The sequence below is a fragment of the Miscanthus floridulus genome, chromosome 17 (assembly GCF_019320115.1).
Source record: "Miscanthus floridulus cultivar M001 chromosome 17, ASM1932011v1, whole genome shotgun sequence".
NCBI lineage: Eukaryota > Viridiplantae > Streptophyta > Magnoliopsida > Poales > Poaceae > Miscanthus > Miscanthus floridulus.
This window is the reverse complement of record NC_089596.1, coordinates 30,314,324-30,331,075: the sequence shown is the minus strand read 5'-3', so window position 1 is coordinate 30,331,075 and position 16,752 is coordinate 30,314,324. Positions and strand designations below refer to the sequence as shown.

Here is a 16,752-nt window from a genome sequence, read left to right as displayed (position 1 = left end):
AGTAGTGGAGCAAATGATGAAGATCATGATGATGGTGGTGATAGCCATGGTGATGATCAAGTGCTCAGGCATGGAAAACAAGAAAGAGAAAACAAAAAGCTCAAGGCAAAGGTGATATCTATAGGAGCTTTTGTGTTTTGGTGATCAAGACACTTAGTGAGTGTGATCACATTTAGGATAGATAGCCGTACTATTAAGAGGGGTGAAAATCGTTGTGAAATGAGGTTATCAAAGTGCCACTAGATGTTCTAACTCATTGCATATGCATTTAGATTCTAGTGAGTACTAACACTCTTGAAAATGTTTATGAAAATATGTTAACACATGTGCATAAGATTATACACTTGGTGGTTAGCACATTTGATCAAGAGTGGTGAAGTTGGAGTTGATCTAGGGGCGTCGGACCCTGATCATTGGAGCATTGGATCGGCCTCTAGCAGGGTCCGATGACTAACCCTAGTGCAGGGGCTCAGGCGCGGAGCGTCGGACCCTGCAGTGCAGCGGCGTCGGACGTCACACGCGCACTATTCCTCTACGCGAGAACTAGCGCGACGTGCGCTGGCCTGACACATGGAGGCGTCGGACCGAGGGTTGTGTCCGACGGTTGGCGTTGGACCAAGGTCCATCCATTTTTGTGCTCTCTAGACCTTACTGGACCACGTCGGACCCTCCTTGCATGGAGTCCGATGGCAGGTCTGACGGTTGGGTCCGACGGCACGATCAATGCGTGGCAGTGGACCGTTGGCGACAATGGTCATTTTGATTTGAACGAGGTTACGTGGCAACACGTGGTTGGCTATGACTGGCGTCGAACCCCGGTGTTGGATGGTTCGACGCCCCGTATCTGTGGGTTGGATGGTCACTTAAGTGGCCTAACGATCACTAGCTCTTGGGGTGTCTATTTAAGTGAAAGGGCCGGCCTTGGGCGCTCTCTTGGCAATTTGACATATTTATCATCCCTTCAAGCTGAGCTAGTCCTCTCCATCCACTCCTACTTGATTGATTCATCACTTGGTGAGATTGGAGAGCATCCAAGTGCATTGCTTTGAGTTATTGCATCTAGAGGCACTTGGTGATTGTGTTTCACTACGGGATTCGTTTGTTTCTCTTGGTGGTTGCCGCCACTTAAACGACTTGGTGCAGCGAGGATCGTCGAGCGGAGGAAGGTGATTGTCTCTGGCTCCGATCGTGGTGATTGTGAGGGGTTCTTGACCTTTCCCCAGCGGAGGACCAAAAGGTACTCTAGTGGATTGCTCGTGGCCTGTATGATTTTCATCTTGTGTTGGTTGTGCGGCACCCGATTGCGGGTTAGGCGTGTGATGCCTATTAGCGTGTGAACCTCCAAGTGAGTGAATCGCCACAACGAGGACTAGCTTACCGGCAACAAGTGAACCTCGGTGAAAAATCTTGTATCATCTTGTCTCCGAGGAAATTATTTGGTATTTATTGTGATTGATTGGTGATCTTTTGCCACGGCGGTATAAACATCACTACCTCTCTTGTATTTACTTTCCTAGTGTAGTTAAGCTCTTTGGTGTAATTAGTTTTGAGAGCTAGCTTATGTCTTGTTTAGTGGTTAGTGTGGCTCTTTAGTTAGTCTTTGAGAGCACACTAACTTAGTGATAGTGACTTAGCCTCTTGTGTGATATAGATATCATAGATAACTAGAATTATAGATAGAAGGCTTGCATTTTTAGTTGGTTAGTACAATACTCGCTTCGCCATTTAATTGTCTAACATCTTGGCTTAAGTGTGTTTGTAGAATTTTTTCATAGGCTATTCACCCCCTCTAGCCATTAGGACCTTTAAGACAGCATAAGATAGCAAGATCATTTGTGTCCACGATTCATTAAACTCATTAGTCATTTAATTGTTTTGTCGTTCAACCGCCAAAACCCAGTGAGAGGCCTAAATACTATTTCACGTGCACTCCAAAGGGGGGCCCTAGTCATTGAACTTCGCAATGGGTACCGAAACTAAAAGGGTGGCTTGTTTCTTGTGCTTTTTCAATTATAGTTACTAGTAATTGTTTTATTCGTCTCTTTAATTTTGAGCATTGTCATGTTATCTAAAAAGCACGCATCCAACTTTGAGAAAAAGGAGAATGAGGAAACATGTAGATGTGTTGATGTAGTTACAGAGAAGAACATTTATAAATTCTTTAAGAATAATACAAGCACTTCAGGAAGTCCATACGAGTTGGCGATAGGCATTGTTAATTGAAATGATCAGGTCCTATAGAAGACAATGCTTATTGGTACAGTAATTTTTAAGTCGTGCAAGAAATTCAGATGAATCAAGAAGAAATTACATAGGTAATTTAATATGTATAATTTATTGATATAAATACTGCCTTTTGTTGTACTCTTTAAAAGTTTGTCGATAACATTTTATTTATAAATATATTGAGTAATATTATTATAAGGTGTTTATATTTTATTTTGTATAAGGGGCTCTGAGGACCAACGAATCTCTGTAGCATGTGGCTCACGCGGCTGTCCGCATGCGATTGCGTTGTTATTTGTAATCTGTCACACAAATTTAGGCCCTGTTTGATGGATTATTATGTGGCTCACGCCGCTGTCCGCATACGATGGCGTTGTTATTTGTAATTTGTCACACAAATTTAGGCCTGGATTAGAACTAGTGATTAGTTAGAATTAGTGATTAGTTGATCAGTAATTAGCTAACCAATGATTAGTCCGACCCTGTTTGGATCCCTGGCTAACAAAACAAGTAGCACTATCTCAATAGAAAGACAGATTTACCTCTGATTGCTCTGTGTTTCTGCTTGCTGTTCAACAGGATTAAAATACGCTCCAGGCCGCGGATAGCTGCTTCCCGAATAGAAAAGTTCATACTCGAATGTAGCACATGCACGTTTTCGTTACTGGAGTACTCCGTAGAAAAGTTCCTACGAGCGCGGCGAGCCCCGACCGCTTCCAGGGCACGCCGCCGATCTCCATCCCGACCTCGAGGCTCCGCCCGCCTGGGCAAAGGGGGGCAGCGAGCTGGGCCTCACCTAGCAGGGAATGCGCGGCTGTGGCCGGGAGCAAAGGCAGCGGGAGGACCGAGATCCGGGGGTCAAACTGCAGCAGCGGACGCCGCCGCACGAACGGGACGATCCAGGCGGACTGGTGGAGCTAGCTGCGCGACTGCCCAGCCGGAGACAGGATTCGGCGCAAGAGAGCAGCTGGATTTGGCGCGGCGAAGGCCGCTGCGGCCGCGGCAGAGGGGAAACGCGGCGGCGGCGGCGGGCGGAGCGCGACCCAATGCGGGAGCAAGCGACTGAGCGGGTGCGGTTACCTGGGGGTACGAGGCGTCATTTTGCCGATCGGTAAAAAAATTAGCCGAGATAAGACCTGGCTAAACTTTAGCTCATCAATTAATGCATCTGTTTGATTCCTAACTGACTAAACTTTAGCAACTAGTTGTTTGTTGATGGGATCCAAACGAGCCCTTAGATGCGTGCGCTCGGGGCTGCTTATTCATGGTCTGGGAAGTGGAGACCCCTCTGAAAATGGCAAACCCCGGCAAAAGCTGCCCGGTCAGAGCCGTTTGAGCTTTTGACCTCGGCTGTACTGTCTCTGACGTGTCTGTGTGGAGCCATCTTCGTTTCCACCTGACCGATCTACGTAGATCACGACGGGTGGAAGTGGAATTGGGGCTGGTCAGCGTTTGCTATCGTCGTAACTGTAAAAGGCCATGTGTGTGTCCTCGATGGGCTGCTTATTCATCGGCTGCACTCCGTCTCCACTACATCGGCGAACCTTCCGGCGGGGCTGGACCACTGGAGGCTCCGATGACACATCTGATGACGTACGAAGACGCTCCTGCGTTCTGAGTTCTGACTCGTGGATTACTACGTGCATGCATGCGTAATCACATTTGCAAGCCGGCCTGTTGACCAAGCACAACATCTCTCCGGAACATTAGGTGGCCCCGTGGCCATCACGTCGGCACTTTGGTCATAAGAAACAGCTTTCAGGCAGCCCCATCTCTTGGCAACGTATTACGCACCTCGTCAATGTTCAAACCCACCCCTGACACAACCAAAGTCAGGTTGGAAACGCACTACTCCGTACGTGCCCACCTGTTCCCATATACTCCTCTGTATCTAAATATCTGTCGTTTTTATTTTTCGAGAAATAATTTTAACTAAATATATATTAAAAAATATTAATAATTATGGTACATAATTAGTATCATTAAGAAAAATCTTTGAATATAGTTTTTTAATAAATTTATTTAGAGATATAAATGTTGCACGTATTTTTATAAATTGAGTCAAAATTACGGCTTGTATATCAACGACGGCAGTTATTTAGGGACGGAGAGAGTAGCTACATATAGACAAGGGTCAGAAGCTTTGATTCTGTCGGACCTCAACCAACACGTACGACTCATACATATACTTTTGCATGTTTCCCTTCTTTTTTTCCCTCTTGATTTGAGGATATTATTATTGTCGTTGTTTCTGTTGTCGGGTATTTCCGTTAGTTGACCGGAAGAAGCTATGTCCGGTGGATCCTGGGTCCTCGTTCGATCCCTTTGCCCTGGCGATGGCTGGACTCGGTCGTGGGCTAATCGATCGCTCCGAGGACCAGTGATGATGGCAATGGCAACCATCCATTCTGAAGACCCAAGCACATGGACAAGCCAACGGCTGTGCTTAATTAACTTGCAAACAACGGCTCGACGTTCGCCTAGAACGACGTTACGGTTCGCCTTTTTTTTCACTGGACCACCAGCAGCAGCAGCTAACCACTGAACCCGCCATGTATTATTCCTGGGTTGATACGAGCCACACAAACTCTCATGGCGTCTACGACGGTGCTAGCTACATAGCTAGCTTATGTGAAAGTGAGAGACAAAAACAAATAATGTTTTATACATTTTTATTTTTTTATGTAAATTTGGATCCACACGTTTCTTTCTCAAATTTTTAGACTACGTCAAATAAATCAATTATTTGTTCGTCGCTAGTGACTACTCTTTTCCTTGCTTTTTTACTATCTATGTCTGGCCAAATAGCTAGCTGTTAGGACGCCCTAATCTATCCATACCTTAATCACGGGTACGGGAACACACACAACCGTGGCATTAATTAACTACCAGACCACGATTGGGCGCGCACGCACGGCCGCATATTGGTTGCAGCTGGAGCGCCGGCTGGCACGCATTTGAAGCCAGCTACCAGGACACACGCCGCGATGCTTCTACATCTACAATTTATTAACATGTTGTAAAACAGAGTATCTCGATCCACAAGGCAGCTTATAACAATCTTTATTTAGATGATCCAAATGTGGCCTTAGTAACAATGGAAAAACAAATCGTACATAGCGGAGCAGCGGATCGAGGAAGACAATGCCAAGTTTCGTTCCGTCCAGTTGATCCTCGCGGCTTCTTTGTGCTGTTGAAAAGGGAAACAAACATGTTTTTGTTCTAAACAGAGCACAGCACATAGTAAGGCTCACATACACTAGCGGAAACCACATAGTTGTACGCATTTGTGTTGATCGTCTAGAGAGAAGAAAGAATAAGAAGAAAAAAGAAAATTGCTAAACAAAGCTCGGTTGTTTAGCCCCATCTTAGCACTCGATTTTCTCTTCCTCTCATTCTTCTCCCTTTCTGGCTTCTCCCCATCTTCTCCCAACTCCGGTGGCCTTAGAAGGGGTCGCCCGGGAGAGACATGCCGTCCAGGCGGGGGGGGGGGGGGGGGGGGGGGGGGGGTTAGGGGCCCTGGCAGCTGTGGAGGCAGCCAGGCCAAGTCGGAGCTGGGGCGCCATGGCTAGAGCTCACCGTGGAAGCCGACAATCAGGCGAAGAAGGAGGTTGCCGCGTCCGCGCTAGGGTTTCGCGGATAAAAATGATGCATGATTGATAAACTAAAGTCTTAAGCCGGTTGCCACGTACTCCCAGAAAATACCCTTCTCTTTAGCCTTTTCTATTTTCTTCTAGCATACCACCCTTTCTCACGAGCTGGGATCGAACCAGCGCTTTCCAGATTTGACCCGTACCCAGTAGTAGATTTCCTTGAATGAAGTTTCTCTGATATGTTGATGGCATTCTTGAAGTTAAGCTTTCTTTCTAACTAAGAAAAAGAACAAAAATAGATAATAAATGGCGAGAGTAGTCAAACGTTTGGTCAGAATATTCTTCATTCGTTTATTTTTTTTAATGAAAATTTTCATTAAAATCCATTCTTTCCCATTCCTGGGCCCTGGGGGATGTAAGAAAAATTACCAGGGGCGAGCAAGAAGATTAACCGTAAAGGAAGGGAAAAAAAAAAAGAGGAAGAGGAGTAGTTACAGAGATCTCCGCCACTACTACTAACTCCTCCGGCAAAAAATATTTTTTTGAAACTATGGAAGTGTGCCACGATTGGCACATGAGCCCACACGTTATTTATAGAGAAATTAGCAGAAGTTGTGTGCTTCTTTTTAAAAAAAAAAAGAACTTAGGAGCTGTGTGATTGATTAGTCTGGTTGGTTTGTGCGTACTGCGCAGGTGCGCCTTGGGCAGGGCTTAACTGAAGTCCAGCCATGGCGGGCGCACCAGCTCCTTCTCCTTTTGCACCTGACCAACGACCTGCCCGTGCTCTCAGCCTCTCAGGTCCATACTTACTACTCACTGCAATACGGGTCCCACATGTCAGGTTGGACTGGCGTTTGGTAGGTGGCCAGCGCCGTAAAAAGGACGCGTGCTGGCCTGCTGGGTGTTTGGTGTGGGCTGGCGGGTGGTGAAGTGTTGTTTGCCTGTTGCGGCAACCCGCCGCAGCGTTCCAGCGCGAGGCTCTTCAGCACGCGCTTTCTCCCTTTTTTTTTCTTTTCTCGGAGAACATTCTTCATCAATCGGTCAAGAGACAGTACTTCGTAGTAGGTAGAGAGTAGAGAAACGTCGTGGGTTGACCATTGGCCATGGTCGGACTGTGTTACAGCCAGCGTATGGTCAAAAAGCGTTGTAGGACTCCTGTCGGAACCCAACAAACACGTGCCCATTGCTGGCAGCTGGGCCTGATTCGCCGCCGGCTCGACGGCGAAGAAGAACGTGCAGCTGCGGCTGCGACGAAGATCTTGTTGCCCGCCTGCCCTTCGGCTGCGACGAAGATGAGGGCCAAGGTTGCGAGGAGGAAGAGAAGGCGGGAAGCCATAGCCGGCCGGCTGCTCTCAGCTCCCCTGGGACGCCGTTGCTTGCTGGTCTTCTTGGACACCCTGTGTCCTCCTCTGCGTTGCGTTTGCTCTCTTTCTAACACCGTCAGCCGCGGCTGATGAGGATTTGTAGTGGATCAGGTCGATTCGAGCTATCCAATTCTTGGTTCTTGCACGATGTAGGATCAGGACCCGGCGACCGGCGTCATGTGCGGAAAGTGTTGTGTCCTGGTGTGCAGATGCAGAAACCAAACTGTCATATCATAATAAAGCAGCTAGAAGTTCAGAGGGTCAGCTTTAGGGTTTAGGGTTGAGCAGCTTGAAGTGTAACAAATGACATTTTACCAATTTCTTGCTGATTTCAGGAGTGTTTTTCATTGAGAAAATTTCCCCCTTCTGTGTGAGGAAGTACAGCATGATTCTTTTGCAAGTTTCACAAGGGTGGTCACTGACTCACTGGTCACAAGTTTCGTAGGTTAGGAGTACTGATTTTCTCCTTTCAATGGATATTTCTTAGCTCTCCCCCTCAAAAGATATCTCTTAGCTCTGAAGTAGTAGCTGATATCTCTTAGCTCACAAGGGTGGTCACAAGTTTTGTTTGGGTCCAGTCTATTATCAATCCTACTCCCGTCACTGTCGCTTTAATCAGAATTATAAATGGTGACAGAGAAGAACATTCAGGCAAGGAGAGAAGAACATTCAAGGGCACATGCCATGCTATGGACGATAGGCAGAAGGAAAGAAGGTTTGCCACTCTCCCAGTGTGTGTGCTGTGGTTGTTAGGGAAGGTAGCCGTTGGGGGGACGCTGTGATGTCGTCGATGTTGGTCTCTGAAGAATGGATACTCTGATTTGGTTGCCATCAGCAGAGTTAACCTGAACCTGAAGCCTTCGACATTTATCACCGCTGAGTAACAAGATGCCAAAGCTTTCACTGCAGACTTGTCTATATTTTTTGAGCTCCACGCTGGCTCTTGCTGCAATTACTGAAAGTTCTCTTGCAGGGGGGGGGCCAGAGGAGCAGAAGATGAAGGTAAACATGATTTATCAAGCCTTATTACATCTAGAAAATAGTATGGAAATGGATTACTTGTTTAGTTTGTTATTGTTTACTTGAGCTAGCTCTTTTACACAGCAGCAGCAACCACCTAAAGCATCAAAGCGGAAAGCACGTAGGGAACTCCCGCAAGTAATTATGGACAATAACCAGATGATGATCCCGGGAAACATATATCATCAGACATGGCTGAAGGATGCATCAAGCCTTGTCTCAAAAGGCGTAAAGTTAACAGTGTATGTTTGGTCCGACTAACCTATTTTCCTGGAGATTCCTGTACTGGTGCATTCTAATAAAGACCATTTATCTGATTTATGCTTGCAGAATTTTAATTTTACTCGATCAACCAAGATAAGTGATCTCATGGACATCCCCCAGGTTACTCGATCAATCATGGCTGAAAGTACTATTGTCTGGTTTAATGTGAGAGAAAAATATTAGCTTATCGGCCAAATACGAGCATGCGAAACAGGCTCGTCGTCGGCTGGATGCTGAGCCAGCAGAGGCAGTCAGTTCATCACTATTCACCGGGTCGATTCCCACGAGGCTGTACCGGCCAGAAAGCGACGGGGCATTGCCAATTGGTGCGTTGCCTCGTGTCGGAAGGAGTCGGATATCAGACAGATCGAGACGCCAGAGGAAGAAGGAATTTGCGTTAGTTGCAGCACCACCAGCCGTTCCATTTCCATACCTGACCATGCCATGGCATACTAGAGTACTCCATAACTCCTGCTTGGATTGGATGCGATCTCGTTCCCCTTGACGGTCGGCTCTTTAATTCTGAAAGCCGCGTACCAGTAGCACGTGTGTACCGTGTACAGTCTCGATCGTATATGGACAGCACAAACAAATCAAAGCACTTAATAGTCCAAGTCGTCGAAAGCTAGCTGTGGTTGGATGAATCAGAGCCATGCGTTCCCCCCACCGGCCAACCCCAACGATCGTCGAATCAACCAGCCGTTCCGTTTCAGCCACACGCACGCGTCCCGGCCCACGGATTACGGGGCATGCTAAACGGCTGGCTACTCCCAACCACATTTTGATTGCTGCTGGCCTGCGGCTAAACCACGAGCTGATGACACGATGAGAAATGAATGCATGGCCGGTGAGGATAATAATCGCGTACCAGCGGTTATCGCGTTAGGAGAATAATCTTTTCGGTATGCTGTTAAATAAAGATACTTTTTACATTAAAATTGTAACTTTATAGTTTTGAGTTTTTAAATTTGAGCTCGTTAAGATACACGAAAAAATAATACAAAATTTCAGCAGCATTAAAAAGGTGAACTACAATATGTCACATTAGAAAAATAATATCGTTTTTTATTGTGTCAAATGAAGATACATTTTATATCAACTTTCTATATCTCATTGAGAACTACAACTTTAATATAAAAATTACCTTCACTTGACATGATATAAAAACGATATTATTTTTCTAATGCGACGAGCACTAGTACGCGATTATTATGTTACTGAAATTTTATATTATTTTTTGAGCATCTTAACGTCTTTAAATGAAAAACTCAAAACTAGAAAGTTGTAGATCTCATCGAGATCTACAATTTTCATATAAAGTTCATCTTCATCCAACGTCGCATCAAAGGACAATGATTTTTCAACGGTTGAATCTTTCACGCAACTCCCGGTGGCACGGCAGAACAATACTACCACGCCAACGAACGTCTAACGTTATAGATGTTGCCACGCCAATACATGTGGCGCGACAATGTTATTTGGTCGGTCAGTGCAGCTGGCGCGACCAAAAAGGGTCAAGTTCGCAAATTTTTTAGGAGCGATTATTATTAAAATATTGAATTAAAAAGGATTTAAAATTAAAAAAAAAACCTGCTGCTAAATCACGAGACGATGACACGATGAGAATGCATGGCGAGGATCTCACAGCGACTGAATTGCCGTAGCAGAAAACCTGGAAAAGAAAGAAAGAAAGCTTAATTAGACGCGGTCAAGTGTGTCATGATTCTCTACTAGCCCATTTCAGTCTTTTGTTTGTTTCTTTTCTTCGTTCTTCCTTGCCTCCATACTCATCCAAACATCGTACTCCTTCGCACCTCCTTCCTTGTTTAGTATCCGTTTTTCCGTGTGTATAAACGCATTGCTTGTACCGTTTCATGTCCCTGCCTCCACCTTTGTGTCAAGGTTGCTAGATAGTTGTAGTGCGCACAAATTTTGTCCAAATATATTTGGAAAATGTTTACGCAAATAACAAAAGTGTTGCTAGATAGTAGTATACGTACAAGCTTTGTCCAAATATATTTGGAAAATGCTAATGCGAATAACAAGTGTTGCTATAAAGTACTCCAGTATACGTACAAGTTTTGTCCAAATACATTTGGAAAAATGTTAATGCGAGTGACAAAACTTAGACCATGTTTAGATAGACTAATTAAAAAAGTTGGTAGGTGCTACAAAAATCTCTAGACAGTCCAAACAGCTTGGTTTATAGCCCATTCTAAATTATTCAACTGCCCCAGATTATAAAAACCATTAGCCGGCTCTCTCAGGCTATTGCAGATTGCAAGTTGTGTCTAAAGAAGTTTATTAGAAAAATAGATTTGATTACTTCTTTCTCAAAAAAAAAACTTGTGGAGAAAAATCTCCAGGAAAAGATATCTCACGAAAGTTATATTAAAAAATCGTGCTAAAAGTTTATGATAAAAAAGTTGTTTCAAGAGATCATGTTGTAGTATATATTTTTCTCACTTTTCCTAAGGAACAGTCGCCTGAAATCAGGCTTTTCGTTCAGGCGGCAACGTGTGTGGTTGTAAATAATTAATGTTGCTTCAAGATTCGTGTCTATTGAGTGCGTTACTTGTAACTTGCTAATTGTTTTTATGTCGATTTAGATCAAAGTTTTGTAATTATCTTACTATCTAGATAAAAATGTTATTGTTAATTGTCTTTGAATTGTATATTGCTAACTGTCTTTGTGTGAATTTAGATCATAATCTGGCACCGTTGGATCTTCATCTGAAGGCTCACAACCGTCGCAAGAACAGATGCTATTTTCGATCATATGGAAAGAGCAAATCTCATTATTAATTCGGCGCTACGTCGCTCGCTTACCGCAGCATTGCCCAGTGTTGCGCTCAACATCACCGGTCCGTCGCAACATGGACTACCAATATATGCAATATCGAAAATTATCTTTTGCAACATCAACGCCATCCCAGTCAACAGCCGAACTCCCGGCATCCGAGTGCAGACGTCATCCGCTCAACAGCTGAACTCCCGCCGAACACATGTTGACGCAACATCAACGCGATCTGCAATACTTGCAACATCATCAGTCCGTCGCAATGCAGCATGGAGAAACAATGTCTGCAACATCAAAAAAATATCTTTTACAACATAAAAGAATATGATGAAAATAACGGCTCAGTTGTATCTGATCTCATGAGATTGCCGTCAGACGCGCCAGCTGGGACGCGCAGCTCCAACTGTTCCACTTCTTTCGCCCGCACAAGAGGTACCTGTAGGTGGAAGGCGGCGAGGACGAGCCCCGGGAGTGGAAGGGCTCGGTGGAGTCGAGGATGCGGCAGCTGGTGGCCAAGGTCGAGAGGGACACCGCCCACGAGCTGCGACCCGACGCAGTCCAACGAGGGCTTCGACGCGTGCCTCGCCATGGCCCCCGACGGCGAGGTCGAACCCGTCTGTCGCTCCACGCTCATGGCCCACCACGGATCCAAAATGGAGCGCGTGAGCGTCCGACGCTCCGGACACTCTAAAAGGAGTTATAGATAGAAAGTTACAGCACGTGCTAGCTATTGGGACGGTGCGCCAAGCCGCCAACTAGGCGCTATACTGTAATTTTGATCTGTCACATAGTTTTTCTGAGGAGTTATTTATGGTGATTAATTACGATACGTCCGCAGCACGCGGCCTTGAACAGTTGGCGCTCCGGCAGTGGTACGGTGCGCTGCTGCGCGCCCTACCCCTGGTGCGTGCGCAAACAAGAAGCGCGTACCCAATCCGTGCCCGCCGATAGCGCCATCCGCCGCAAGGACGTTACTGCCTCATGTTCGTTTTGTGATAAGCTATGGCTGAAAATACCGTTACTGATTTACTGTGAGAGAAAAATAATGTTCCATTAGTGAAAAAGTAAGGCTTATAAGCCGTCGGGCCGAGTCGCGAACCAGGTGCGGCAGTGGGAAGCCCCGCTGCCGGAACACCGAACTCATCAGCCAGCAGGATAGATCGCGTCGCGGCGCACCCGCCCCGCCAGCGACTCTTCCACCACCAAGTCACCAACTAACCCATTGGGCTCTGTTGGCCTTCCTCGCCGCGGCCGCTTACTTTCTACAAGTTCCCTTTGGTTTTCCTTCCTCGCCGCGGCGCTTACTATTCGCGTCCCCGACCTTTCCTCCCTTCCACACGCGGCGGGCGGGCCCCTGCCGTGGCAAACCAAGACTACTACTTTTCAGGGACCCTGCCGTGTGAGCCCCGCCCGAGGGTCTCGAGTCTCGACCGCTATAAATGCGCGCCACCGCCCGTCGCTTCTTCTTCCACATCCGTCTCCCGCTTCCTTTCGCTGCAACCTGCGCTGAGCCCGCGGCGAAACAGACAGCAGCAGGAGAGGAGCACTAGCTCGTCGTTGGTTGTCTGCCCCTTGTCTTCCCCGGCGCCGAGTGATCCTGAGAGGCAGGTAGTCGAGAATCGAGATGGCGGGCGGCGGCGTTGGGGACGCGTACGGCGAGGACCGCGCCACCGAGGAGCAGCTCATCACGCCATGGGCCTTCTCCGTCGCAAGGTCCGTCGGATCGTATCGGATCCATCTCCATGCTCACACCTTGCATTATTTTCCCTTCCATTCGCATTCGCAAACAAGATCTCGTTCACCAGACATTCCTCTTTACGGCACCCGACGTTACGCGACTCGCCTAAAGCTGCCTTTTCTTTCCCCATCTTCGTTCGTCCAAACATCTTCGATTCGTCCTTCACCACATTTTTAACATTTTCAATTCAGTTTTCATCAAATATTATTACACAAGTAGACCGACGTCAGTCAGTGATTTCTGACGAAATTTGAAACAGAGCATGATCTGAGTTCTGACGATCTGTTTCTTGTTCGTCCTCCGATCGTCCAGCGGCTACACCCTGCTGCGCGACCCGCGGCACAACAAGGGCCTGGCCTTCTCGGAGGCGGAGCGCGACGCGCACTACCTCCGTGGCCTGCTGCCCCCCGCGCTGGCGTCGCAGGAGCTGCAGGAGAAGAAGCTCATGCACAACCTGCGCCAGTACGACCAGCCGCTGCACCGCTACATCGCCTTGATGGACCTGCAGGAGCGCAACGAGAGGCTCTTCTACAAGCTCCTCATCGACAACGTCGAGGAGCTGCTCCCCGTCGTCTACACGCCCACCGTCGGGGAGGCGTGCCAGAAGTACGGAAGCATCTACCGACGCCCGCAGGGGCTCTACATCAGCCTCAAGGACAAGTAATTAATTAAGTCACCCTCTGATCTCTTTCTCTCTGTGCGTTCTTGTTCTTCCTCCATTGCTGATTGCTCTGTACTTATTAATGCGCGTACGTTGCCTTTTCGATCAGGGGCAAGATCCTGGAGGTGCTCAAGAACTGGCCGGAGAGGAGCATCCAGGTCATCGTCGTCACCGACGGCGAGCGCATCCTTGGCCTCGGGGATCTCGGTTGCCAGGGGATGGGAATTCCCGTTGGCAAGCTCTCCCTCTACACTGCCCTCGGGGGTGTTCGCCCCTCAGCTGTAAGCGCTGCTCACAATGCCCCTTCTTCAGTGTTATTACTCCTAATAAACTTGTACTGCTGGACTGCTGGTAGTAGGAAAGAATTGGAATCGATTTGCTGTGTTCTTTTTTCCTCTTCTCTGAAGATGGAAAATGATTACTCTGCTGCAGTGCCTGCCGATCACGATCGATGTCGGCACCAACAACGAGACCTTGCTCAACGACGAGTTCTACATTGGCCTCCGCCAGAAACGTGCCACCGGCGAGGTCAGCCACTGATCTGCAGGGCTGTTCTGTTCACCACCTGCAGCTGCACTTGGTGAATTTGTTGTAATCGATCTCTTGTCTGGAATCTGGATTGAGACGTGTTTTCTGTATTGATGGTTCATACAGGAGTACGATGAACTTCTCGAAGAGTTCATGACCGCCGTCAAGCAAAACTACGGCGAGAAGGTCCTCACCCAGGTTAGTCTCAGTCGTCGGTCACAGTGGACCAGTCACAGACACTTCCATACTTGCTGTTGTTGGTTTTCGCCTTTTTGCCGCCGGCCTTTCTCTGTGTGCCTGCCGACTCCTGAATCTGAAATGCGATGTTCTTGTTGACCTGTGACATGCAGTTCGAAGACTTCGCGAACCACAACGCTTTTGACCTGCTGGAGAAGTACAGGGAGAGCCATCTCGTCTTCAACGACGATATCCAGGTAGCTTATGCAGCTCTGTGTGTTGACAGCAGCACCATGGTCCATTGGTCCATGGATGCCAAGTTCAGAAACAGGGGGTGCTGCCTGTTTTATACTCGTCCTTTTCTTTCTATACTGTGCCGATGAATGAACAAAAACGATGCGGGTGTAATTGTTGCAGGGAACAGCCTCCGTGGTCCTGGCAGGCCTCCTGGCGGCGCTCAAGGTGGTCGGCGGGACGCTTGCAGACCACACTTACCTGTTCCTCGGTGCCGGCGAGGTCAGTTGCGATTATATGGTTTGATCTACATTATATATTGCATCAGTGTTAATTACCTTACCTCTTCTTTCTCAAAGTTTTGGATCACGCACGGGCTGCTTTTCTTGGTGAAATTGACACGCTTTTGTTGTCTGCTTGCAGGCCGGGACTGGCATTGCCGAGCTCATTGCTCTCGAGATGTCAAAACAGACTGGGTCTCCGATCGAGGAGTGCCGCCCGAAGATCTGGCTGATGGACTCCAAGGGCCTGATCGTGGCGTCGCGGATAGACTCGCTGCAGGCGTTCAAGAAGCCGTGGGCGCACGAGCACGAGCCCGTGGCGACGCTGCTGGAGGCGGTGCGGTCGCTGAAGCCGACGGTGCTGATCGGCACCTCGGGCAAGGGCGGCACCTTCACCAAGGACGTGGTGGAAGCCATGGGTGCCCTGAACGAGAAGCCCGTGATCTTCGCGCTGTCGAACCCGACGTCGCACTCGGAATGCACGGCGGAGCAGGCCTACACGTGGACGCAGGGCCGCGCGGTGTTCGCGAGCGGCAGCCCGTTCCCGACGGTGGAGCTGGACGGGAAGACGCTGGTGCCAGGCCAGTCCAACAACGCCTACATCTTCCCCGGGTTCGGCCTCGGCGTCGTCATCTCGGGCGCCATCCGTGTCCGCGACGACATGCTGCTGGCCGCCTCCGAGGCGCTGGCGGAGCAGGTGACGGAGGAGCACTTCGCCAAGGGCCTCATCTTCCCGCCCTTCACCAACATCCGCGCCATCTCGGCCCGCATCGCCGCCAAGGTGGCCGCCAAGGCCTACGAGCTCGGCCTCGCCAGCCGCCTGCCACGCCCCGACGACCTCGTCAAGTATGCGGAGAGCTGCATGTACACCCCCACCTACCGCAGCTACCGGTAAGGATCAGGACCATGGCTGGGGGCTGCGGCCGGCGCAAACGAAAGGAAACGGATGAATTATTATTACAGACAGACTACAGAGTGATGAGTGAATAAAAAGTTGAGCTGATGATTGTTGCAGCTAGAGGAGTGAGTTTACATATATATACGTTGATTTCTACTGTATTCCTGAGTACCGTATACGGCATACCACGCTACACTACTACATACAGAATTACAGATACAGGGTCGTCAGTCATTTCAGTACCGTGTTAGTGTTAAGGGAGTAGCTCCTGATGGAGGTGCAGTTGATTCTTCTGACAAATTTGTTTGGTTGAAAACGAGCGCAATACTTACTATATACATTTGATCTGATTTGTTTCCAGTTTGGTACGGTCTTCTCTTTACTTCCACGTTCCACCTGAATCAGATTAAGACCCTTGTGGATCTGAAATACACCCCCAACTTCCTTGTTGCATCTAGAGGATTGAGTTTCGTTAATACTTAGGCGTCAGGGCGTGTCCGTCTCCCCACCTTCTCAAAAAAAAAAAAAAAAAATCCCCATTCCCCACTTTCTTCTTTTCACGTCGCAGCTTCACTGTGCCTCCTCTCCGCCTCGCCGTTGCGTCTGCTGCCGCGTCGCACTCCATCCCCGTCCCCATCCCATGCCGTGCCGTGCCTCGTTCCCACCCCTATGCCTCGTGCCCCGCCGCCTCGAGGTCCACGAGAAGGTCGTGGTCGCTGCGACGCTCGTTCTCAGTTCGCGACATCAGAGAGCCAGAGTGGCTAGATCATGCCAGGTGCAGGTGGCCGCTGCCATGTTGTGCCACCATCTTTGGCCGCCGGTTGGCCGGAACCGGCCATTCCACACTCTGCTCTGCTTCGTCCGAAAGGAGAAGGGTGAAAAACACACGTTGCAAGTGTATGTTTCAAGTGTTTTAGATATTTCATAGGTATGTTGCAAGTGTTTTCATATGTATGTTACAAAACTAG

The 16,752-nt window shown here is 48.3% G+C and overlaps 1 protein-coding gene across 1 annotated transcript; it reads left to right on the top strand.

Moving 5' to 3' along the window:
- Positions 1 to 12,757: 12,757 nt before the first annotated feature.
- LOC136516271 (NADP-dependent malic enzyme-like) lies at positions 12,758 to 16,132 on the top strand. Its single transcript, XM_066509631.1, has 8 exons — positions 12,758 to 12,980; positions 13,318 to 13,665; positions 13,776 to 13,947; positions 14,099 to 14,194; positions 14,321 to 14,392; positions 14,545 to 14,628; positions 14,789 to 14,887; positions 15,029 to 16,132. Exons 1-8 carry the CDS (start codon positions 12,892 to 12,894, stop codon positions 15,779 to 15,781), a joined length of 1,713 nt encoding a protein of 570 aa, XP_066365728.1. The 5' UTR covers positions 12,758 to 12,891; the 3' UTR covers positions 15,782 to 16,132.
- Positions 16,133 to 16,752: the final 620 nt, after the last annotated feature.

Bases quoted from the DNA above. Each gene is read 5' to 3' on its own strand.
- LOC136516271 (XM_066509631.1), top strand. From the start codon at position 12,892: ATGGCGGGCGGCGGCGTTGGGGACGCGTACGGCGAGGACCGCGCCACC. The intron at 12,981-13,317 runs GTCCGTCGGATC...CCGATCGTCCAG, and splicing joins TGGGCCTTCTCCGTCGCAAG to CGGCTACACCCTGCTGCGCG. The intron at 14,629-14,788 runs GTAGCTTATGCA...TAATTGTTGCAG, and splicing joins TCTTCAACGACGATATCCAG to GGAACAGCCTCCGTGGTCCT.